Here is a 20,734-nt window from a genome sequence, read left to right on the forward strand (position 1 = left end):
AATGTACCAACAGTACAATCTTGACAGTCACTTTGCAATTACCTATCAAGTTGGAAAATATCCACCAATTGAAGGGACCATGAAAGAGGGACCACCAAAGAAGCCAGGGATGGGAGCCATGGAGGCCAGAGAGGAAGGTCCATCAAAGAAGGCCAGGAGGAAGGTCCACGAAGGAGCCAGGGAGGAGGGTCCACCAAAGGCCGGGGAGGAAGGTCCATGAAGGAGCCAGGAAGGAGGGCCCACCAAAGGCCAGGAAGGAGGATCCACCAAAGAAGGGTCCACCAAGGAGCTAAGGAGGATCCCCAAAAGAAGGCCAGAGAGGAGGGACCACCAAGGAGAGGGAACTGGAAGGAGGGTCCATGAAGAACTGCCAAAAATAAAGGTCTTGACTTTTGAGGAATGGAGATGTTTAGAGTAAAAGAGTGAGCTCAAAGATGAGTGAAAATTGTCAAACCCTCAACTCCCACAGGTGCATACCTTAGTCAGCATTCTGAGCAGCACAGCTTGATATTACATAATATTGCAATTCCAGCAATCATCTATCGACATTTATCTACCATGGATCACAGTTGCGACATCTTACATACCAACATCAGACTTGTAATTTTTTGGTAATTGCTTGTCATTCAAAGTCATAGTGCTCCCAATTATATACTGTAGAGATACACACTTAGCTTTGTCACAGTGTCACACATCCAATGAATCAAAGCTATTTCGTGTGACCATCACACAAGATTGAAGTCATCGAAGGTAAATTGTGACACACGGTAAAACATGAAAAAAAATGCAAAAATGTTCTCAAAAATTCTTGTACTGATTATTTGCCATGCATCTCGCTTTACATGACCAAAATTTTCTTCATCACCATCAGCTGTGAGCTCTTGCTGACAGCAGCTGGTAGTGGTGCTGATTTGAAGCTATTTTTGACATGTCACAGGTCACACCCATCTTCGAATCTTCGAAGCTAAGGTTCAGTTGGTCACACCCAGATGACGTCGAAGCTAAGCGCATATCTCTACAGTATCACTTCATCTTGGAATATAAATATATATCTATTTATTGACTTTGAACCTGATTCTGTCATATATATCTAAGAAAACCTTCTTCTTGCTGGTTTACTGATGTAAGCATCTGAAGAGCGCATGAAGTCATAGTAGGAACAAACAAAGCAATATATTGCATGCAACGGGTACATGCCATCAAGCTGATACAAGGTAATACGAAGTCTAACACAGACCGGAGGACAAGTAAAGATGACTGTGGACCAAGTGATAAATTATGGCACAGAGGAAAGGGGCAACATGATGAGAGAAGAGCAGGGAGATCATTGAAGGAAGTCCCACATTGCCAACAACAGTGATGAAGACACAGAAAGAATGGGGGGAAAATATGATGTGCAGGGACGGGTGTGGCTAGGGTATATATACATGGATGCCATCAAATGTTTCTTGAAGTGAACATCCTGGGGGGCTACTGGGGTCTTGAACCCTGTGAATGCCGTGAGGGTGTTCGGACTTTTTGCAGAGGGAGTTGAGGGAATCGAGCGAGCTCGGAGTCATAACAGGGTACTACAAACTCTCTAAACATAGATGCTAATGGCCCACACCTATAATTAAACTGCCTCGGCCGGAACCATGAAAGGAAGAAATTATTAATAAATCATGATCATGTAATCACCATCACACTCACTATGGGCGTTCTTCGCGATGAGGAAGAATCAGGAGATGGCTGCGACTCACTACTTCACAAGCACACGGATGGCCTAGTATATAATATCTGGAGACTATGTGATTCAGACTATGGCACATGTTCCTGCCGGGCTCATTACGGGAAAGAGGTCGTGGTCCCGACAAAGAACAAGTGCGGCCAGGATACTGCTAGGCCCTGGCCACTACTAGTAGCTGCTAGGTATCATTCATGCAAAGTCATTCGGCTCTAATCTTCCCATCTCCAAACGGCAGATCAAGGCAAGATATCGGTATCATCATGCTCACCATTCGCCACGAAAAATTAGATCGCTATCTTGTTCATTATTTTCCATTTGCATCAAATTTCTTTTTTCTTCAGAAACAATGGCCTCTGTTGGTTGTCGCGAGTTCTATCACACAGGAATGCTCACGACTGGAGTTGGTGGGTATTAATTGTGTTCACATCAGTGTGCAAATTTTTTCAATGTGATATCATCAAGCTCGGGCGCCATTCATTCAGCCTCTGCAGTAGTATGCATGGTGGAGTCTCGAAAGTGACGCACCCGGCGATGGTGCACTGCGAAGGACTCATCATGCGTGTACTTTACCGTGTAAGGTAAGCATTCGCCAACTATCGGTCCATGAATAAACTAGATGGTCCTCATGGACAGCCCCTCTTACTCACGTTTAAAACAGGCTACCTATCCCGCTATGTCGCTTTTTATACAAGGTGTACGCGTAACGAGTCGGTTGTTTAGTTATTCCTATTGTCGGTGAGGAGGTGCGTTCCATACGGTTCAGCCTTAGAATGAGATTAACCATGTGCTCACCTTCCAGCACCGTTTTTACATGCTTACCAGCACATATATAATGGGCCTCGAAAATGTGGTATGATCATTACACTCCAGTACAGCTCAGCCATGTTCCCAGCTGCATCCCTGTTGACGACTCTCCTCCTGGCCTTGTCCATCGCGGCATCGCCTGTTGAAGTTCGCAACTCCCCCGTCACCCTCCCTATCGCCAGGAGGCTCAACACCTCTGGTGGTACCATCAACCTCGTGCAGCACGACCAATCTCGCGCAGCCGCCCTCAAAAATCTCAAAGGAGATAGCACTCTCAGCCGTCGTACTGGTAGCATTACTGTCACAAATGATGCGGTAGGCTACATCGCAGCGGTTGGCGTTGGCAGCCCTGCCACAACCTGTAAGTTCAATACCGAAAAACATGCCTGTGTGGGTGCTAATGTTTTATCGTAGACCAACTGATCGTCGACACCGGTAGTTCAAACACATGGGTTGGTGCCAGCACTCCGTACGTGAAGACCAGCACCAGCGTCGACACTGGCGAGCCTGTAGCGGTCGACTACGGTTCTGGGTCTTTCTCCGGTATGACATACAACGATATCATACGTTGAAAATATTTACGATTATCCACAGGAACTGAGTACACCGACACCGTCACTCTCGGTAGTGGGCTCACCATTACCGCGCAGTCAATTGGTGTTGCTTCTACTTCGACGGGTTTTACCGGCGTTGACGGTATCGTTGGCATCGGGCCCCTAGACCTGACAGAGGGTACCCTGACGAATGAACCGGACACGACGATCCCGACTGTCACTGACAACCTGTACAGTCAAGGCATCATCTCCGAGATTGTTGTTGGTATCTCCTTCGAGCCCACCACTACTGAGTCAGACGCCAATGGAGAGCTCACTTTCGGTGGAACCGACGCTACCAAGTACACTGGCACCCTTGCATACACGTAAGTTTCTGCAACTCAAATAGTAATCCTGACTAACAGTAATTGGTTATTCCAGTCCTCTCACCACAACCTACCCTGCATCCTACTACTGGGGTATCAACGAGAGCATCACTTACGGCAGCACGACCATCTTGGCTGAGACGGCTGGTATCGTTGACACTGGCACTACCCTCATCCTCCTTGCCAGCAGTGCGTATCTCCGGTACAACGAGTAATCATAGTCTAATCAGTTTTCGATAGATGCCTACGACAAGTACGTGTCTGAGACCGGTGCCACTCTGGACGACACGACTGGTCTTCTCCGCATTACCTCCACCCAATACAGTGCCCTCCAGAACCTGAACTTCAATATTGGCAGCGTACGTCATTTCTGTTTCAAGCGTTGATGCCCCTTGTTCACCGTTTTGCAGAACACCTACGCTCTCACGCCTAACGGCCAGATCTGGCCTCGTACCCTAAACACCTATATTGGTGGTACCACCAACTACATCTACCTCGTCGTCAGCGACCTTGGCACCCCCAGTGGTGAAGGTCTCGACTTCATCAATGGCTACACTTTCCTTGAGCGCTTCTACTCCGTGTTCGATACCACTAACTCCCGAGTCGGTTTTGCCACAACCACATACACGGATGCCACCACCAACTGATGCAATTTTTTTGTTGGGTATTAGGTATTTATACGTCATGATGTAACATTTCTCACAACCTATAGTATCTCATGACTGGGGCCGTTCGAACGTTAGCTATTGCTGTTCCACGACGACACCCCAGCTCCACTTGCCGCAGATCGCGAGACCACCTAGCAAAGACTGATGCAAATCTCTAAGCATTTAGATTCACAAAGGGCTACAGCAAGGGACGGATGATATTCTAATAGTCAATACTAATCTTGCAGACACTTACAATTGTTCAAGCTCTTCCATGAGAATGATGTGTACTCGACTGTAGTTACTATAGTTACAGACCGCGTTGTTGCCCAATTTCAAGCTGAAGAGAAGGAAAGCTACTCACAGAGAAGTTGATGATATGTGTGCGGTTACCGGGGTAAGATATTGCATTCTTTGCGGGTGCATTAGAGAGAACTTTAACATCACACGACCAAGCTACCGCGTGGTCGCCAGCTTATCAAGTGCAGTTGAACATGCATTGAAGTTGGAGCATCACCTCGAAATTAGATGCAATGGGCCCCTCAGCAAGGGCGAATTTGCCCGTGTGGGCAAGCCAAGCACAAGCTTCGGTCAATTGGGAATGACCGGCAGGGGCGTGGCTGAGGAAGTTTGAATGAGTGAGCAACAGGAGCAGGAGAATCGGCTATAACTACTAATTTGATGCATGATGTGGCATGGTATAGCCGCAGAGCTGCAAGCACCGCTCGAGTGAACTAATACGGTGCTTTTAGTACATGGCGCTATATGACGGTATACGATGCACTGAGGGCAACATCTTCGTACTGTTCTAATTCCGAGTCAGGTTGTTCGTTGATGCGGTGTTGTGATGTTGCTCTTCTAGACCCGTTTTGGCGATCTACATGTTCTTGGCTCTCTATTTCAAAATGCACGTATCTTCTACTACATCTGCTTCGCAACGTTTGCGTCTATCCATCTTGCTGGCACTATAACCCTACTCTATTCTTTGTGCCTACAGGTCGAAAAAAAAACTGCGAAAAACTGGACGGTTTGTTCGGAGAGTGAAACACGAGAGCCGAACGATTTGCCGATACCCATACTCATCATGTCAGTGCATCGACAACGACAGCGCTGAAGGAGCGGCAAGAGAGAATCCACAACGAAACTCTCACAATTGCGTACTCGCTGACTCGATTAGTCGCCATGGCCGCCGCCGACGACACAGTCGCCACAGTGGTCCGCATGAAGCAAGCTCTGACAGTGCCCTACACTCAATATTGGTGTGTTTTTGCTTGTAATCTTTGCACTTCGGCGACTCGGCACACAATCTCAGATTCACGTCAACTTCAAGTATGAAGTAAACAACTCCCATCGCTTATCGCTCGAAGAGCAGTAGCACTGAGGGACTTGATCAATTACTTATCATCGACGTCCGCCCCATCGGCAGGGGTACAAACTGGTTACTTCTTGTCCACCACCTGGGTCAAACCAATATCGACAATCAATCTGCCAGTGGAGTTCCAGTTCCCAGGAAAAGACTCTTCCATGAGGTGCTCGCACATGGCGTATCGACAACCCCTGGACCATGATAGCATGAATTATTTTGAGACTTCTTGACCCTTAGACGATACCTGTGTAAGTGGCCTATGTTGATTCCCGATGGAAATCTGAGACTGATGCACACATCACGGGATAACATTTGCAGTGTGCACTGATCTCTTTCGTGGTCGAGGGACTGACTCTGTAGTCATGCGAACCTCCAGCAAAATTTTCTCACTTGCATAAATGAACCATTGCACCATGGGTAAATGTGCTTCAAAAAACGGCGAGCTTCGTCATTCATTCATCTTGTTGATTCCATCATTCTATTCCATAGTTTCGGGCCGAGTTGGCAAATGACATCAGTTCAACAACTCCATCCTTGGCAGACTCGCGACAACCAGGGGCAACCTCCTGTCCCCTTGTATCAAACAAAAGCTTCTTGTCGCTATTCTTTTATCAGGAAGTCGAATCCTTGCACTCGTGATAACTCGGACCGCAACTATCTCGTCATCGCATTTGCGAGAGGAGTTGTTTCATATATGGGTGCCTATTATTCGCCAACGCGTATATAATGGACCACTGAGTATGATATTACTTTCGAGTCAGCCATGTTCCCCGCAGCATCCTTGTTGACGATTCTCCTTCTGGCTTTGTCAATCGTAGGATCGCCCGTTAAAGTTGGCAATTCCCCCATCACCCTCCCCATTATCAGGAGGCTAAATGTCTCAAACGGTCCTATTAACCTCCTGCAGCAGGATAAAGCTCGCGTGGATGCCATTAAGGACCGCTACTTGAGCAAGCACGGCAGCCGTGCTGCTAGCACTCCTGTGACCAACGTTGGTATAATGTACCTTATAGCAGTTGGTGTTGGTAGCCCCGCCACAACCTGTAAGTTTAACATTGAGAAATATGGGGTTGCTAATGCATCATTGAAGATAACTTAATTGTCGACACTGGTAGCTCGAACACATGGGTTGGCGCCAGCACTGCGTACGTCAATACTAGCACCAGCGTCGACACCGGTGAGCCTGTGTCGGTCGGCTACGGTTCTGGCTTCTTCTCTGGTATGACATATAACAATATCATACGTTGAAAATACCTACAATTATCTACAGGAACTGAGTACACTGATACCGTCACGCTCGGTAGTGGACTCACCATTACCGCGCAGTCGATTGGTGTTGCTTCTACTTCGTCGGGCTTCACTGGTGTCGACGGCATTCTTGGCATTGGGCCTGTAAATTTGACAGAGGGTACCCTGACAAATAAACAGACAACGGCGATACCGACTGTCACTGACAACCTGCATAGCCAAGGCAAAATTTCTCAGAAGGTTGTTAGTGTCTCTTTTGAGCCCACCACTTCGACGTCAGTTACCAATGGAGAGCTCACCTTCGGTGGAACTGACACTACCAAGCACACTGGGTCCATTGCGTACACGTAAGCCATCTCAGCTCCTAGATCAACCCAGGCTGATAGTAATTGTTTTGTTTCAGTCCTCTTACTACCACCACAACTGCATCGAGCTATTGGGGTATCAATGAGAGCATCACCTACGGCTCCGCGACGCTCTTATCCTCCACTGCTGGTATCGTCGATACTGGAACCACCCTTATTTACATTGCCAGTGGTGTGTATCTAGAGTGCAGCAAGTTATCATTCTCTAATTAGCGTTCAACAGATGCCTACTCCAAGTATCAGTCTGCAACTGGTGCTACTCTGGATGGGGTGACTGGTCTTCTCTCCATTTCCTCCACCCAATACAATGCCCTCAAGAACTTGAGCTTCAAAATTGGCAGCGTACGCCATTTCTGTCAGCCCTCACGCCCTTTGTTTACCGTTTGCACAGGGAACCTACACTCTCACTCCCAACGCCCAAATCTGGCCTCGTTCTCTCAACTCTTACCTTGGTGGTAGCAGCACCGCCATATATCTTGTCGTTACTGATATTGGTAGTGCGAGTGGCTCAGGGCTTGACTTTATTGACGGCTACACATTCCTCGAGCGCTTCTACTCCGTGTTCGATACCGACAACTCTCGCGTCGGTTTTGCCACAACCTTGTACACTGATGCCACCACCAACTAAAGTGGACTGACAAAGTACATGACGTGTAGCTTTGTAAAGCAGTATACGAATTTGAGTTGAAGGTTGTGCGCTATGGAGGTCATATTCCTCGGTCGGGTTTCGTGTATGATTAGCAAGAGTGTCGTATCTAGTCAGGTTGTCTCAAATGGGGAAATACTCTGTGTTTATAGTGTGATAACATGCTTCTGGAATTACTATACATCTGATATACATCTCAGAGCATGCCATGATCCTCTTGACAACTCTGAGTCTTGGAACCATTGCCCTCCCACAAAGGTGCAAACGTAACTCAGTGGTAATGCAATGCCAGATCCTAACAAGCGGTTAGGTCAACATCCTCGATATCGCTGCCACCCGCGCGACCACAGTTGTCACATATTGTAAGGGACGAAGACAGGCTATCGTAGATATCGATGCAGTCGAAGGGAAGCAGAGTGCACATGGAGAACTTCGAAATGTTTTCGAAAACAGAATCGTAGAGCAGTGGTGTCAAGAGCGGTTTTACGTTGTCGTCACGCCAGCGTTAAACCAAGTACTAGACAAAACCAACGTCGTTAGCAATCGGGCGTGAAACTATGCGCATGCAAAGTGGGATTGCTAGAAGAGACGAGATAGCGGAGAAAGGAACTTGAGGGAAAGGGGGCAGGTTTTATATGGAGAACTTGAAACAAAATGGTTGAAGTCATACTTTTTGACACTGTGGAGCCTGGTAGGGTTGAGAAGTGACACACCGGTAAAAACGGACGCGCTATTGAGTTTGAGAAGAGGCTGTCAAATGTGGTCTGGTTGGTCGTGATACATCCGCATCGATAACGAAAAAAAAAACACAAATGATCCAGACGAGAGGTCCGAGAGCAAGACATCTTAGAAGGAGGTCATGTAGGAAATGGCCAGTCTGTATGAAGTCTGTGCAGAAGAGCTCCGTGCCGGGACTCAGGACACGTATAGGCAACGTCTGGAGACATGAGAGTCTGTGATTGGAAAGTTCCGGGCGGTCAACGTCATCACTGTCAACCGTCATGTCAATCTCGACATCCTTGTCAACTTGCCGTCACGGCTCTAGTCATCTGGAGGGAGGACATGGCAACCGGGATCTGCAGACAACGACGTGGTGTTGGCGGGCGGGTAGAAAAATTGAAATAGGCCAACACAGAGGAATTCTAGTAGACAGACGTGTACAGGTAAGCGTGAGAGACTCGGGATAGGAAGAAATGGAGGTAAAGATCCTGATGGCAAGCAGATGGCAGTACCTCCCAGGCAGAACATGTGTCAGAAATCCTCCAAGTCCAGTGTATGATAGCGTCAATCGAGGCGCTTCAAGACTCTCTACAACGGCTACGAAGTCTGCAGACCAGCCTCTGAACACGCTTTGGTGGACTACAGTCACAATAATAACCTTGTCCGAGGAACACCTTGCATTCTAACCTTTGGTACTGTCATGTCCACCCTAAGAATACTGCTGATGGCAAGCCAACGTAGTGTCGGGTGCCGCCGCGCTCACATGCAAACAAACGAACTTCGAGGCAGTGATAGTGACGCAGAGGTTGCCAAGGAGCTCAAAGTTCGACTCGAAGATATTCGTAATGCAGAAAGAATGATGGATACGGTGGGATGAGGATGGAAAGGGAGAACATTCGACACGAAGGTGAGACTTTTGAATATTTGCTGACGAGTGTATAGTTGGTTACTCTGGCCGGTACCTCTAGCGCACATGAAAACAACACATGATTCTGCCATCTGCCACGTTGGCCGAACAACATGTCAACAGGATATTGGTTATACATATAGGCAGACGCTCGCAGGACTCACCAAAAAAACCCCAAAATTTGCGCGAAACACACGATGACACAACAACGTCCCATCGTCTGCAAGCCCGTGATCTGAAATCACGAGCGACACTGGAGGCAGGCTAACGAAGAACCAAGATGACAAACGCAGGCGCAAGCTGACAAACCTCGATCATCCAAATAAGGTCGTCGGACCGGTAACCAGGCGGTGCCGTTGACAGACATGTACCCGGTACATCCATCTTAATGCAGCCCAGCTACTTGGTCAAGGTAACTGAAATCACTGGTAAAACCTTGCGCGCCCAGGAAGTCACCCACTGGCTCTTTGACGATGACGCTGCGGAGCTTGTATCTTATATCTGTCCACAGTAAAGGAAGAACTTGTCAGCGGTTTCTCCATCAATAATAGATAGATCATTCGGCTTGCTGAAATCACTTGCCACGGAGCGAAGGGAACGTCAAAAGACTCCGCACCTCGGAAAGTTCATATAACATTATTTATCTTTACAACTTGCAAGAAGGAAAGTGAGGTCAGAAGACTCAGAATGCATCAGAAAAGATATACATATCTACAATAGACCGCCCGCAAATTGTTCTGCAGGTGGTCTAAGAAACGAAGCCGAAACGAAGACAACCCTCGATTAGTCTGTCTCTTCGTCCCAGCGCCCAGGAAAAGGTGGTGTACTGCTAGGAGATACATTGGACGTTCCCGCGCGACGTGCCCCTCTTGAACTTGAATTCCTACCCTGAGATGATGAACTGCCAGCCGCTCTCGAGCTACCCATACTTCCCCCAAATAATGACTGGAACAATCCTCCACCGCTACGACCCGAGTTCCCAGGCGATCGTGGACGTGGTGGGGCTGATGATGGGCTTGTCGAGCGGCTACTGGGTCCACTTCCTGGTCCCGGGGGGCTGCCTGGTGGGCGTGATTGTTGTGCTTGTTCTATAAGAGCATACCTTGTACTCAGCGTAAGACGATGATGGAGATGAACATGAAAAAAATGACACACCGGCAAACAGGACACGTTCCGCTAGATTTTAACCATGGCAAAATACAAGGCTGGTGAAATGGGTGCTTGCATGGTAGAGTTACAATAACCTGCTCTTCCGGGTCGTCGGTCCCAAGTTGGAACTGGTCTTTGCATACGGCACAATCTTTATCTAATAATGGAGCTAGAAATACATAAAAGTGAGCTGAGAATAGAGGATACGATAGATAATGACAAACATCGTTCCATAAGAACTTCTCGTGGGAGATTGTTAATGATTTCGTCTGTTGCTGGAACAGGCCGCGAAGCAGAATTTTCCATTATCTGCGTTATTACTTGGTCCAATGCTACCCAATTCTCGTCAGGCTTTGTATAACGTTTCAAGGTGATACTCACCCTCTTGATTGAAAACATAGTCGCCCCATCGTCCGCCCGGCCCTCCTTCAGGACCAAGGGAGAACATTTCAGCAAAAGGGTCTAAACCTCTACCTGTCTGACCTTGTCCCAGTAAAGCCAATAAATATTGCGCCATCATTGGACCAGTGATATCTCCAGGTTGTCGTGGACCACTTTGATTCTCACGACGCAGGAACCTATACCCAATTATGCGTATAAAGTTTCGAGACCATAGTAGTGGACGTACTCGGACATTGTAGGGAGTTCACCATCGCGCTGCTGCTCCGGAGAGCGTGGACGATTAAGCGTATTGGGACCTCCAAGAAACAAGGTTCTTGTGGCACCGTGACTAGGTCCAGTACTATGAAACTCAAGACGGATACCACCCTAATCGAATTATGAGCTTTCTCACAGCATGTACAGGGGGTGACAGACCGGTACTCCCTCAGGGCTACGAGGGAAGGTGGGTGAACGAGATCGGGGATTTCCCGTTATTGCAGCTGTGGGCGTTTTCTTCCATGTTAAGGCCTTACTCCATGCACGCATGAATGCGCACCTAGAAAACCACCTAAATTCGGGGGAATTTCGTCATCGAAGCCTCCTCTCGGGGCGTGTTGCTGGTATGCCCGAGGATCATCGCTTGGATCCTCTATCTGCACGAGATTATGATACATCGTTATCATCAAGTAGGAAGATCGGGGTGCGCACCTTCTCGACGAACGTTCCCTGACATGATGCACAGATTGGATCCGGTTGCTAATAGTTCACATCGTCATACGTTAACATCGGAAATCAGCTGAGGATCTACTAACCATGAGTGGTCTCATCTCAGCATGACACTATTGCAATGTTATGTTAGTATGGCATGTGCAAGTTATTCTCTAAGACAAACTTCGTGACAATACCACATCGGCTCTCTGGAAGACATGGTAGCAAAAGCCTGAGCTTTGAGTGCTGAGCAAGTGGATGGGTGGTGGAAATGCAAGCAGGTCTCGGAGCAGCGTTGTAATGACGCCACAGCATGCCACAGCCCGCCAGCGAGCCGGGAAATCCGCCCAATGTGGTACACCAGTTACAAAGTCCGCCGGAGTTTCTAGTTTCTTCCTCTCACGTCCTCGAGAACAATGATTCAAGGTGAGCCTGATACCATCCTCTTCAACTATGATGAACATTCTGGTTCCCTATTATACGAACGCTCTTCTTGAGATCAATACCCGGGTTTTCCTGAACGTTTTAGCCATGATTTGAATTAATGTCGAACCGACTCAAATCCCATCTTTTGTTCAGGTTAACCACGCTGTCGTCTCAAACAAAAGTCCCATACCCTGCAGAAACCCATGTGCAAACAATAATTATCCTCATGATAGTGTACGATCTTGACGTTCTATGGAAGCAGACAGTTGTGACCAATCCGCACTCTTTCTACACATCTCCCGGAAAGCACCTCCAACCTTTGCCAAAAGTACTTTTGGCTCATCAAATTCAATAATCTCCCCAGCATCTAACACTAAAATGCGATCATAATCGATGATTGTCTTGAGACGATGCGCGATAGTGATAACAAGTGCACCGGAAAGTTCTTCACGAATTGTTGTTTGGATCTATTGGTGTACATTGGTGAGACACAGGACTGAAGTAAGGTGTCAACTGACCTGGTCATCCAAACGCGAATCTATCTGAGACGTTGCTTCATCCATAATGATGATATTGGTTTTTCGTAGAACTGCCCGAGCGAGTGCGACCAGCTGCCTCTCTCCGGCGCTGAGCGAGCCACCTTGGCTTATCGGCATCTCGAGTGCGAAGCCACCTTTGTCAATCGCCCGACTGAGCAACCTCGTCAAATGACATCGCTCGAGCACATCCCAGCATTCCTGGTCGGTATGCTCCTCAAATGGGTCCAAGTTGCTTCTGAGTGTGCCAGAAAATAACGAAACGTCCTGACTAACAATGGTCTGGAAACAAATCAGCGATTTTCGAAGGAATTAAATAATCGACCCACTATCCGTGACCGAAGGTCTTCTAGGCCAATTGTTGAGATGTCTATTCCGTCAATGCTACAAGTGTTCAGACGCCGGAACGTGGAGCAAGACACCCACAACAACATACATTATTCTTCCAGCACTGGCCTCTATCATGCGCAACAAGGACAAAGCCAAGCTTGATTTCCCAGAGCCCGTCCGTCCGACCTGTCGATCATAATGAACAATTGGGAATGTTAGACATTCCAAGGATATGCGACGAACCACCCCAATTTTTTCAGACGGCTGGACAACAAATGATATATTTTTGAGCACATCCGGTAGGTCAGGGCTGTATCTGACAACAAGGTTCTCGACAACCAACTGACCGTCACTTGATGGCCAGTATGCTGGAGGTCTGTTCTTCTCGATAATGGCAGGTGCCTCCTGTGGTACACCAAGATACTCAACCACACGTTCGACCGCATTAAAGTCAAGCTCGAGCTGTGCAAGAACCCGCACTAGTTGGCGGGATGCCTCAGCAAAGATGCCAGCTTGCACGATTACGACCGCAGCAGAGCCATTGGAAACTCCTTGCGAAAGAGCGAAGAGAGTCGTGAGATACACCACAACTGAGCCAAGACCTGCAAGATGTTCGAGTCAAACATGACGGAAGAGAGACAAGCCACATACAGTCATATCTCCAGCGGAGCCAGCCGTTGACAAGCCACTGGCGAAGGGGTTAGTTAGTGCGAGATAATGCAGGGTGAGGAGTGCATCTTCTTACGTATACGTGGTCATACGATTGAAATTTATCCACTTTTTCATAGAATCTATCTTGATATCTCGACTCCATTGCAAATGCACGAACATGCGACAAGCCACGTAGAAGCTCATCGAAACCGGCGAATGCAGGCGACAAGGCGACACTCTCAAGGCGACGCAGGTCTCGTTGGGCTTGTACAAAACGAGGAGCGATGCGGATATACAACCATGCTATTACCAATGCGAAGGGCGCGAACGCGGGTATAACCACAATTATGACAGTGAAAGAAGCCAAGAAATTAAGGATGCCTGATAATGCGGCGCGGGCGGAACTTTGCAGAGCTCCATCAATGGTGTTGATGTCTGTCGTGAAACGGTTGAGAATCCTTCCGATAGGTGTGGTATCGAAGAACCGGGCCGGCGCTCTTGTAAGCCTTTGGAGCAGTCTGAGGAACAGGAAGCGGGAGGCCTGAAGACTTGCGTAATAGCCCAATGAGATGTAAGCCAGTACTGAAAATGCTCCTGCGATCGAGATATAGAGATAAATCAAAAGCCATGGTTTGACGTTGACATCAGGAGGGGGTAAGTCATCCCAAGGATATTTGACATTTGGAAGGAAAATTGAAGCAGAGACGTCGTAAGATTCACCCCATTTGGCCAAGAACACCTTGAAAAAAGATTGGCAATATGTATGGGGTCAAGAGCTGCAACAGTACCTGATTCCCGATGTTAATCATGCGGATCATGAGCATCAAGACGAGAGTCAGTGCCCAGGACATTAAACCTGCTGCCTTGATGTAAACCCAATACGTTCTGAAAGGAACCCGGCCTTCCGCCCGAACTTCCGCTTCCACTAATTTTCTAACAATTCGAGACGGCCGTTGTTTGGGAAGAACATCCTCGGCTATGTTGTCGTCCGGGGTTTGAGTTCCCGAAGTGGCGATTTCTGTTTCTTCATCGTCAATCTCGTTGAGAACATCAAGCTCTCCGATATCTTGGAACTCCTCTTTATCACCAGCACGGGCAATGCTGCCGCGAGACAGCTCAACCACGTAAGATGCAATCGGTAAACACAGACTGATATGATGGGTTACCAGGATAATTGTCCGATCACGAGCCAATTCCCCAGACAAACAGTGCTGCACAATGTGTTGTGCAGTATGCATATCAACGGCGGCGAGTCTGAAAAACATTCAGAGAAAATAGTTGCCTTGACGGAAAATGCCTACGGATCATCAAGTAGAATGCACTATCCAGTAACGAGGTCGGTTAAGATAATGGAACAATAGTCTCGCAGAAGACTCACACTAGCTTCCGAGTACATAGCGCGTGCCAAAGCAATACGAGCTCTCTGTCCACCAGATAGTGTGATGCCTTTCTCGCCGATTTCTGGGGTTCAAAGTAATGCCTTGCCAATGATGAATAGAAAAAAAACTCTTACCGGTCATGTCGCCCGCTTCGAATACAACAAGATCACGTTCAAGAGCACACGCGTCGACGACTGTATGGTATCTTGCCTCATCGAAGCCGAGCTTGGAGCCGAAGATGATGTTGTCCTTTATGGTTGCGTGTTCAAGCCCTGCATATCAATTTGATTGAGCGGCTAAGCTGCGCTATGATGACATCACTTGCAGGGAGTTTGGGCGCAGTAAGCCACTTGATGCTTCCTCTTGTTTATGGATACATCACCAGACAAACAATGCATTTCTAGAATGAACACATTTAAGGGCCGAGTTGTGACCGCAAAGTATGCACTGACCGCCAAGCAACGCTGTAAGCATAGCACTTTTTCCGGCACCAGTGGCACCGCTGATAAGGCTCAACTGGCCTTTTGGAAACTTGATGTTCAGAGGTCCAAGTTGGAAGCGAGTTTCAATCGTCGATTCTTTGTGAACTCCGTGCCATTCAAAGGTCGCATTATTAAAGCCGATATCCGAATGATCCGCTTCAGAGCCGGTATCCACTGTCGACAGAGATGAAGCCCATTCAGGAACCTCTTGCTCCGCAAGGAGCCCCTCAATACGCTGCATCGATACGTAAGCTATAGAAGATAAGAATTGAATATTCAGTTCTAGTGTCGCATGACAAACCGTGAAGCATTGCAAAGAACTGCTCAGGAAGAGCGGTCATCGGTTCCTGTAGCTGTGAGAATAGAGCGACTGCGGTAAATGCCTTGGATACTGTGAGTTGCTCTTGTTCGCCCAAAGTGTACCAGGAGAATGTTGCAAGAGCTGTCGCTGAAGGTATCCATGTCCTATAAAATGTCATGGGTATGCAAGAAGTTTTTACAAAGAGCTGCTTACCATATAAATGAGATGATAGTGTCGACAACATTCTCTTTAACCCGCCAGTCGAGTTCCTCTTCTCGTGCCTGATGAGCAGTACGTGACCATTGATTTTCTATGAAACGCTAGTCAAGTATATCATGTGCCAGCTTCTGTTCACCCACCCCAACCATAAAACTTCAAAAATCTGATATTTTGGAGTAGTTCGTTCACAACATTCATCCTTTTGTCCTTGGCCTTCCATGATGCTCGGGTAATCTATACCATATCAGCCAGGTAGATCAAACAGCCGAGACTCCAAACCTTGATATTGTATGTCGCCAATGGGTAGTTCAGAATATAGGCAAAAAGAATCACAGCGACGCCTGACATCGCGCTCCATCCCAATATCCTAATGTATTGTTTAGTTTGATACCCCAGAGAAAATATAACTTACTTGTAAAGGAAGACCAGTGCTATCACAAGCCGTAGAGGAGACGAGAAGATTGCGGCAAAATCCCAAAATCGCTGAGCGACAGCATACGCATCGCCTCTTTAGGGTGGAGTGAGTTATTCACAGAAGACTATAGCCCTGGGGAAACGCACTGCATAAGATTCACAATTTTACCAAGGTCAGCACTTCCTTCTTCATCACTAGAAGTTTTTCCGCTGATGTCCCTGCGGCGCAGTGCTTTATAGTGCAAAGCACAGAAGAGTTGGCCGCGAGTTCGTTCATAACATCGGCGAGTATGCCAATTTTTGAAGAGATCGACTTGCGCAAAAGACAGATGTGCTAAAAATGTAAGGAAAGCCCAGTATTTGGCATTCGCTACTGAGTCGGGAGTAGGATTATCCAACGATGATAGAATCATCTGAAGTGCGTAAGCCGGCACGAACCCTGAGGGTAAATATGATATTAATCTACTCGGATCAATCTATATCTGAGCATAATACACGCACCGACAACGGCACCCCACATTTCCAATGCGAGGTCCAAAATTAGGTCGAGAGAGTTAGATACCAGCAAAAAGCGCAGTAGAGAATGCGTCGGATAGCTAACTGCGTATGAGATACTGACCTATGTAGAAAATAGTGTTTGCCTACCGGGAACGGTAATCGAGACATTTGTTGAACAAGTTTTTGTGCCGGAAGAACGGCGACAAGCACCAGACATCGGCATCATTTAATGTTCGCTTCCACGCCAGGTCCAATATGGGTTCTACAAATGATACGGTACACCATGACCAAAGGTTTGCGTCATCTTCGGGAGAGGAAAAATTGGATGACGGAATCTAGTGACCAGGGTCAGTATATGGGTCGGGGACATAGTTGAACGAACAGACGTTAGTTGAGCTGGCGACGTTGAGCGCGGGTCGCACAGCCTGCAGTGGCAAAAGGCCAGCCACATAGACGAATGTTGCTGAAACTATCGTCCGAATTAGAATAGCGATCATGGGACCGGCAGCATAATCCGGTAATGAAACGTAGTCAATGCAGGCAACATCAATTTGTAAAATTGCAAGTAGAATAAGCGTATACGGAGGGGTAGACGGTGCTCTCAACAGGAGTCTCAGGGTCGTATAAAACTGCCATGACAAATGAGAACGTGAATTTGACATGTAATAAAAATATTGAACGATGATCCTACCCATGAAATTGATGCCACTAAGGCGTTGGTCCAAGGTTCGTGCAAGACGACGATATAGCCAAAATATGCAAGCCAGCCAAATGAGCAAATGAGCGCGACAGAGACAAGCATTCGATTTATCCAAACCCGCTGGGGAAAGTTATCGTCGAAAGGACCCTCAACATCGTCTAAAGTGATAAAGTTACGAAAAGGTGCGCTCAACACACTCCAAGCAACTTGGATAATTTTTGGAAGCTGGCTGCGCGCTAGGAAGTCGATAACGATTGCTAGGATAATGATAACAGCTGGGCACCACGTTCCAAACGGAATGTTAGGGAGTTGCGCGGTGAACCACTGTTCCTGTAGAGCGGTCAGTGGTGGTCGAGGTAAAATAATAAGTTGATGTCTACCTGAGCAGAGTGCATAATTCTTAACCACGAAGTAAAGATCAAACGCCTTAAAAGTCGCGGATTCAGAAGAAGTTGCCGCCGATCGTGTAGGGAATTCAAGCTTTAGAAGAATGAGCCATTACGTTATTTCACACGAAAGCTGAAACAGTGTAGGATGAGCGCTGCATTGAGGGAGCTGATTTCTTTGCCACGTGACCGAGGACGCGAACACACGTTTCACATTTAGTAAAAGGCTCATACATGTCTCTCCCTAGAACCCAATAATTTCCATGAGGTATCAGCACGCTCTTTTACTTCTATTCCAGATCTCTGGGGTAATCGCGATCGCACTGCCAACTGCGGATAATGGCTTGAGCGTGCATTCCGGAAGAGACTTACTCGGTATACTCCCAAACACTGCTGGCAGTGACACGGACTCGCCTACAACATCAGACACGTTCCATCTTAGCTCACCTTCATCTCCTATCCATCCCGCTTTGAAAGATCTGGGTAGCTTGTTTACAGATCCGGTACTCCCCACGGCATCCTCAGTGGGAAAGGTCGATACAGCGACTCCCACAAGCCTCGGTGTTACGTCGCCCGCAGGCTCTCTAAAGCCATCTCCGGAACAAATATCATCTACATCAACAACAAGGTTAGCGAGTGATCCAAATCCCTCATCAGCAGCCATGTCCGAAAACCCGTCGGCTGACAACAAAACCTGGAAAATCATTGGGATCGTCTTCATCGCAATCTTGATCATAGCAATAGCCATTACATCCAGCATGTTCTTCGATCGATGGTGTAAAATTGCGCAAGAGATCTTGTGCTGCAAGGGTCGAAGGGACAGTGGCATCGAACAGTTCGTCCCTGACTGGGAGAAGCAGACCTGGGAAGTCAAACTAGGATCAAAAGAGCGTGATTATAGACAGCGAGCATCGTTTCGGTCTGATACGGGAGCACATCATGTGAAGGAGAGAGAGATGCATACGATGAGAAACTCCGCGGACCACACTGTCACTACCCTGCTTGTCGCAGTGCCACCTTCGTTACATAGAGTCGCCTCCCCATCAGACACTCGAGAGCTTCCTTGGAATGCCGAAAATCTCCATAAGTGCACTCTTCATCGTCAGCTTTCCGCACGCAGCGGTCGCCACGGACTTGGAGACACATAGAGCGTGGAATTTGCCTGCATGCCACACCCTGCCCTAACACCACCCATTTTCCATATTTTTTCCCTATCCAACTCACGCTACGGTCAGTGACTGTCACATTCAATATCTACCCAATCGTTCTGTATAACTGCTCATGCTGGACCTGCCGCGTTCCGGGACGATGGGGGCGCGACACTTGGCAGCACCACTGGATACTTCTTTTCCAAGTAGTCGGACACATACATTCCTACTGCGCCCACAGAGCATACAGCCATGGAGACATATAGTCGTGTTCGGGCTGGAAGAGCTTGAGAGAGTTGTCTGAGCAGACCTACGTAGAACTAAGCTTACACACCTTTGTATGATTGCCACAACGATCTAGCGACCACCGGCTCCGCAGATGGTGATGATTGCTTGCGAGCCATGACAGTACGATTGTCTGGAGAAACAGTACAACGAAAAAAAAAAAAATGTCTCCCAAATTTCTGAGGGAATCCGAATTGGACAAGTTTGGTAATCGTCAGTCTTTCTCAGATCTGACTATAACGTTGCAACTCGGACATGTTTACTGGTCTGGCAAGTACTACTTTAATCTTATGCAGCTACTCGTTCCCTGGAACTTGACTGCTTCAGATTGAACACCTTGGAACAGTGTCTGCTATCCACCGGGATGATGGCGGTTGTGCTTTAACCATATCACAGTCCGCACCTATCTTGGTGGACTGTCATATCGGTGACTCCATAGCTGTCAATGGGGCCTGTTTGACAGTTGTCGAATTCGATGTCGAGCGTGATGGAGGATATTTCAAAATATGGCTAGCCAACGAGACCCTCAGCAGGACTGATCTGGGTGAGTGACCAGAGGTAAACTAATGCAGTCGCTCATAGGTAATCGAGGCGATCGCAAGGTCGGTGATCAGGTGAACCTTGAGCGTGCCATGGGTGCGCATGTTCGATTCGGTGGTCACTTCGTGCAGGTGCGCTCTTTCTGACGATGTACAAATCATCCTTAATTAGTTGCTTATCATATCAGGCTCATGTTGATGTAACTGCGACCATTCTCAAGAGAGCTCTTGATGGGGATTCGTTACGTCTTTGGTTCCAACTTCCAGAACCAACCGCAGAAAGACCTTGCCTTCTTCCTTATATCATCCCAAAGGGTTATGTCACTATAGACGGTGCTTCCCTGACCGTTACTTCTGTTGATGATGCCGAAAGGACGTTCGGTGTTATGCTTATCCAACATACGCAGCAGAAGATCACCTTGGCAAAAAAGGCCAACGGCGAGAGAGTGAACATCGAGGTTGACATGGTGGGAAAGTATGTAGAAAAGAGCGTATTGGCTGCTTTGGGGGGTGGTGGTGGAGAAGCCATGCGAACCTTCGTCCAGAGAATTGTGGAGGAAACGCTCGTCAACAAGGGAATTCTACCTTCTGCAGTCTCCAATGATATTCAGTAGTTAGACGAAGCCAGCATGTGCGTTATTTTTCGACTTACAATAACTGCTAGTGTGGAAGCCAAATGCTCGGCTATAGCAAATACATCCGACAGTCAATGTCCGATAGACTACAGTGGCTATTTTGTGGATACAGTCCAAGTGCTACTTAGTGGTTCATTCTTTTAACCATCATCTGCAAAGCTCCAATACGCGCGGTAGTCCATCAAAGGCCTAACAACCTACCAGGTTCATCTTCATTGC

The 20,734-nt window shown here is 47.6% G+C and overlaps 8 protein-coding genes across 8 annotated transcripts; 4 read left to right on the forward strand and 4 right to left on the reverse strand.

Moving 5' to 3' along the window:
* Window positions 1-45: 45 nt before the first annotated feature.
* On the reverse strand, window positions 46-636 carry EDB93DRAFT_1247276 (uncharacterized protein; the record flags this gene model as incomplete). The annotated part of the gene is made up of 2 exons (XM_041452570.1): window positions 46-389; window positions 588-636. The coding sequence occupies 2 exons, from the start codon at window positions 634-636 to the stop codon at window positions 46-48; spliced, it is 393 nt and encodes a 130-aa protein (XP_041310903.1).
* A 1,972-nt stretch (window positions 637-2,608) lies between these two features.
* EDB93DRAFT_1079365 (aspartic peptidase domain-containing protein) lies at window positions 2,609-4,096 on the forward strand (the record flags this gene model as incomplete). The annotated part of the gene is made up of 6 exons (XM_041445449.1): window positions 2,609-2,891; window positions 2,945-3,073; window positions 3,125-3,449; window positions 3,505-3,638; window positions 3,690-3,808; window positions 3,860-4,096. The coding sequence occupies 6 exons, from the start codon at window positions 2,609-2,611 to the stop codon at window positions 4,094-4,096; spliced, it is 1,227 nt and encodes a 408-aa protein (XP_041310904.1).
* A 2,270-nt stretch (window positions 4,097-6,366) lies between these two features.
* On the forward strand, window positions 6,367-7,980 carry EDB93DRAFT_919861 (aspartic peptidase domain-containing protein). Its single transcript, XM_041457946.1, has 8 exons — window positions 6,367-6,505; window positions 6,578-6,681; window positions 6,733-6,739; window positions 6,789-6,870; window positions 6,929-7,057; window positions 7,114-7,247; window positions 7,299-7,417; window positions 7,467-7,980. Exons 1-8 carry the CDS (start codon window positions 6,463-6,465, stop codon window positions 7,701-7,703), a joined length of 855 nt encoding a protein of 284 aa, XP_041310905.1. The 5' UTR covers window positions 6,367-6,462; the 3' UTR covers window positions 7,704-7,980.
* A 2,163-nt stretch (window positions 7,981-10,143) lies between these two features.
* On the reverse strand, window positions 10,144-12,143 carry EDB93DRAFT_1310544 (uncharacterized protein; the record flags this gene model as incomplete). Its single annotated transcript, XM_041454814.1, has 10 exons — window positions 11,771-12,143; window positions 11,691-11,717; window positions 11,587-11,634; window positions 11,412-11,531; window positions 11,314-11,391; window positions 11,126-11,265; window positions 10,879-11,075; window positions 10,722-10,829; window positions 10,504-10,666; window positions 10,144-10,450 (listed from the first exon to the last, which is right to left on the reverse strand). Coding segments are annotated over exons 1-10 (1,224 nt in total), but the record flags the coding sequence as incomplete, so codon positions are not given.
* Window positions 11,910-18,036, reverse strand: EDB93DRAFT_1127352 (P-loop containing nucleoside triphosphate hydrolase protein). The gene is made up of 25 exons (XM_041448784.1): window positions 17,903-18,036; window positions 17,514-17,852; window positions 17,209-17,451; window positions 16,970-17,157; window positions 16,826-16,920; window positions 16,472-16,763; window positions 16,323-16,418; window positions 16,190-16,277; window positions 16,051-16,144; window positions 15,905-16,001; window positions 15,692-15,855; window positions 15,361-15,642; window positions 15,234-15,308; window positions 15,043-15,180; window positions 14,908-14,990; window positions 14,831-14,850; window positions 14,318-14,783; window positions 13,624-14,268; window positions 13,530-13,566; window positions 13,122-13,480; window positions 12,985-13,064; window positions 12,878-12,932; window positions 12,531-12,830; window positions 12,172-12,479; window positions 11,910-12,018 (listed from the first exon to the last, which is right to left on the reverse strand). The coding sequence occupies exons 1-24, from the start codon at window positions 17,915-17,917 to the stop codon at window positions 12,237-12,239; spliced, it is 4,494 nt and encodes a 1,497-aa protein (XP_041310907.1). The 5' UTR covers window positions 17,918-18,036; the 3' UTR covers window positions 11,910-12,018; window positions 12,172-12,236.
* Window positions 18,037-18,084: 48 nt separating this feature from the next.
* Window positions 18,085-19,141, forward strand: EDB93DRAFT_1127353 (uncharacterized protein). The gene has a single exon (XM_041448785.1). It carries the CDS (start codon window positions 18,172-18,174, stop codon window positions 19,054-19,056), a length of 885 nt encoding a protein of 294 aa, XP_041310908.1. The 5' UTR covers window positions 18,085-18,171; the 3' UTR covers window positions 19,057-19,141.
* EDB93DRAFT_920407 (uncharacterized protein) lies at window positions 19,122-19,532 on the reverse strand. Its single transcript, XM_041457948.1, has 2 exons — window positions 19,391-19,532; window positions 19,122-19,342 (listed from the first exon to the last, which is right to left on the reverse strand). The coding sequence occupies exons 1-2, from the start codon at window positions 19,458-19,460 to the stop codon at window positions 19,188-19,190; spliced, it is 225 nt and encodes a 74-aa protein (XP_041310909.1). The 5' UTR covers window positions 19,461-19,532; the 3' UTR covers window positions 19,122-19,187.
* Window positions 19,533-19,558: 26 nt separating this feature from the next.
* EDB93DRAFT_1127359 (uncharacterized protein) lies at window positions 19,559-20,608 on the forward strand. The gene is made up of 4 exons (XM_041448786.1): window positions 19,559-19,611; window positions 19,669-19,885; window positions 19,933-20,012; window positions 20,069-20,608. The coding sequence occupies exons 1-4, from the start codon at window positions 19,597-19,599 to the stop codon at window positions 20,492-20,494; spliced, it is 738 nt and encodes a 245-aa protein (XP_041310910.1). The 5' UTR covers window positions 19,559-19,596; the 3' UTR covers window positions 20,495-20,608.
* Window positions 20,609-20,734: the final 126 nt, after the last annotated feature.

The sequence above is a fragment of the Suillus bovinus genome (genome assembly GCF_016758785.1).
Source record: "Suillus bovinus strain UH-Sbo-P2 chromosome Unknown EDB93scaffold_9, whole genome shotgun sequence".
NCBI classification, from domain to species: domain Eukaryota; kingdom Fungi; phylum Basidiomycota; class Agaricomycetes; order Boletales; family Suillaceae; genus Suillus; species Suillus bovinus.

What these genes read in the sequence shown, in the direction of transcription:
- EDB93DRAFT_919861 (XM_041457946.1), top strand. Translation starts at nt 6,463, where the DNA reads ATGTACCTTATAGCAGTTGGTGTTGGTAGCCCCGCCACAACCT. An exon ending in ACTGGGTCCATTGCGTACAC is followed by an intron (nt 7,058 to 7,113) that starts GTAAGCCATCTC and finishes GTTTTGTTTCAG; the next exon opens with TCCTCTTACTACCACCACAA. An exon ending in CCTTATTTACATTGCCAGTG is followed by an intron (nt 7,248 to 7,298) that starts GTGTGTATCTAG and finishes AGCGTTCAACAG; the next exon opens with ATGCCTACTCCAAGTATCAG.
- EDB93DRAFT_1127352 (XM_041448784.1), bottom strand. An exon ending in TTTGAAGTTTTATGGTTGGG is followed by an intron (nt 16,002 to 16,050) that starts GTGGGTGAACAG and finishes AGCGTTTCATAG; the next exon opens with AAAATCAATGGTCACGTACT. An exon ending in GCCAGTGCTGGAAGAATAAT is followed by an intron (nt 12,933 to 12,984) that starts GTATGTTGTTGT and finishes GAACACTTGTAG; the next exon opens with CATTGACGGAATAGACATCT.
- EDB93DRAFT_1127353 (XM_041448785.1), top strand. Translation starts at nt 18,172, where the DNA reads ATGAGGTATCAGCACGCTCTTTTACTTCTATTCCAGATCTCTGGGGTA.
- EDB93DRAFT_920407 (XM_041457948.1), bottom strand. Translation starts at nt 19,460, where the DNA reads ATGGCTCGCAAGCAATCATCACCATCTGCGGAGCCGGTGGTCGCTAGA. An exon ending in GTTGTGGCAATCATACAAAG is followed by an intron (nt 19,343 to 19,390) that starts GTGTGTAAGCTT and finishes AACTCTCTCAAG; the next exon opens with CTCTTCCAGCCCGAACACGA.
- EDB93DRAFT_1127359 (XM_041448786.1), top strand. An exon ending in CCTCAGCAGGACTGATCTGG is followed by an intron (nt 19,886 to 19,932) that starts GTGAGTGACCAG and finishes TAGGTAATCGAG; the next exon opens with GCGATCGCAAGGTCGGTGAT. An exon ending in TCGGTGGTCACTTCGTGCAG is followed by an intron (nt 20,013 to 20,068) that starts GTGCGCTCTTTC and finishes TTATCATATCAG; the next exon opens with GCTCATGTTGATGTAACTGC.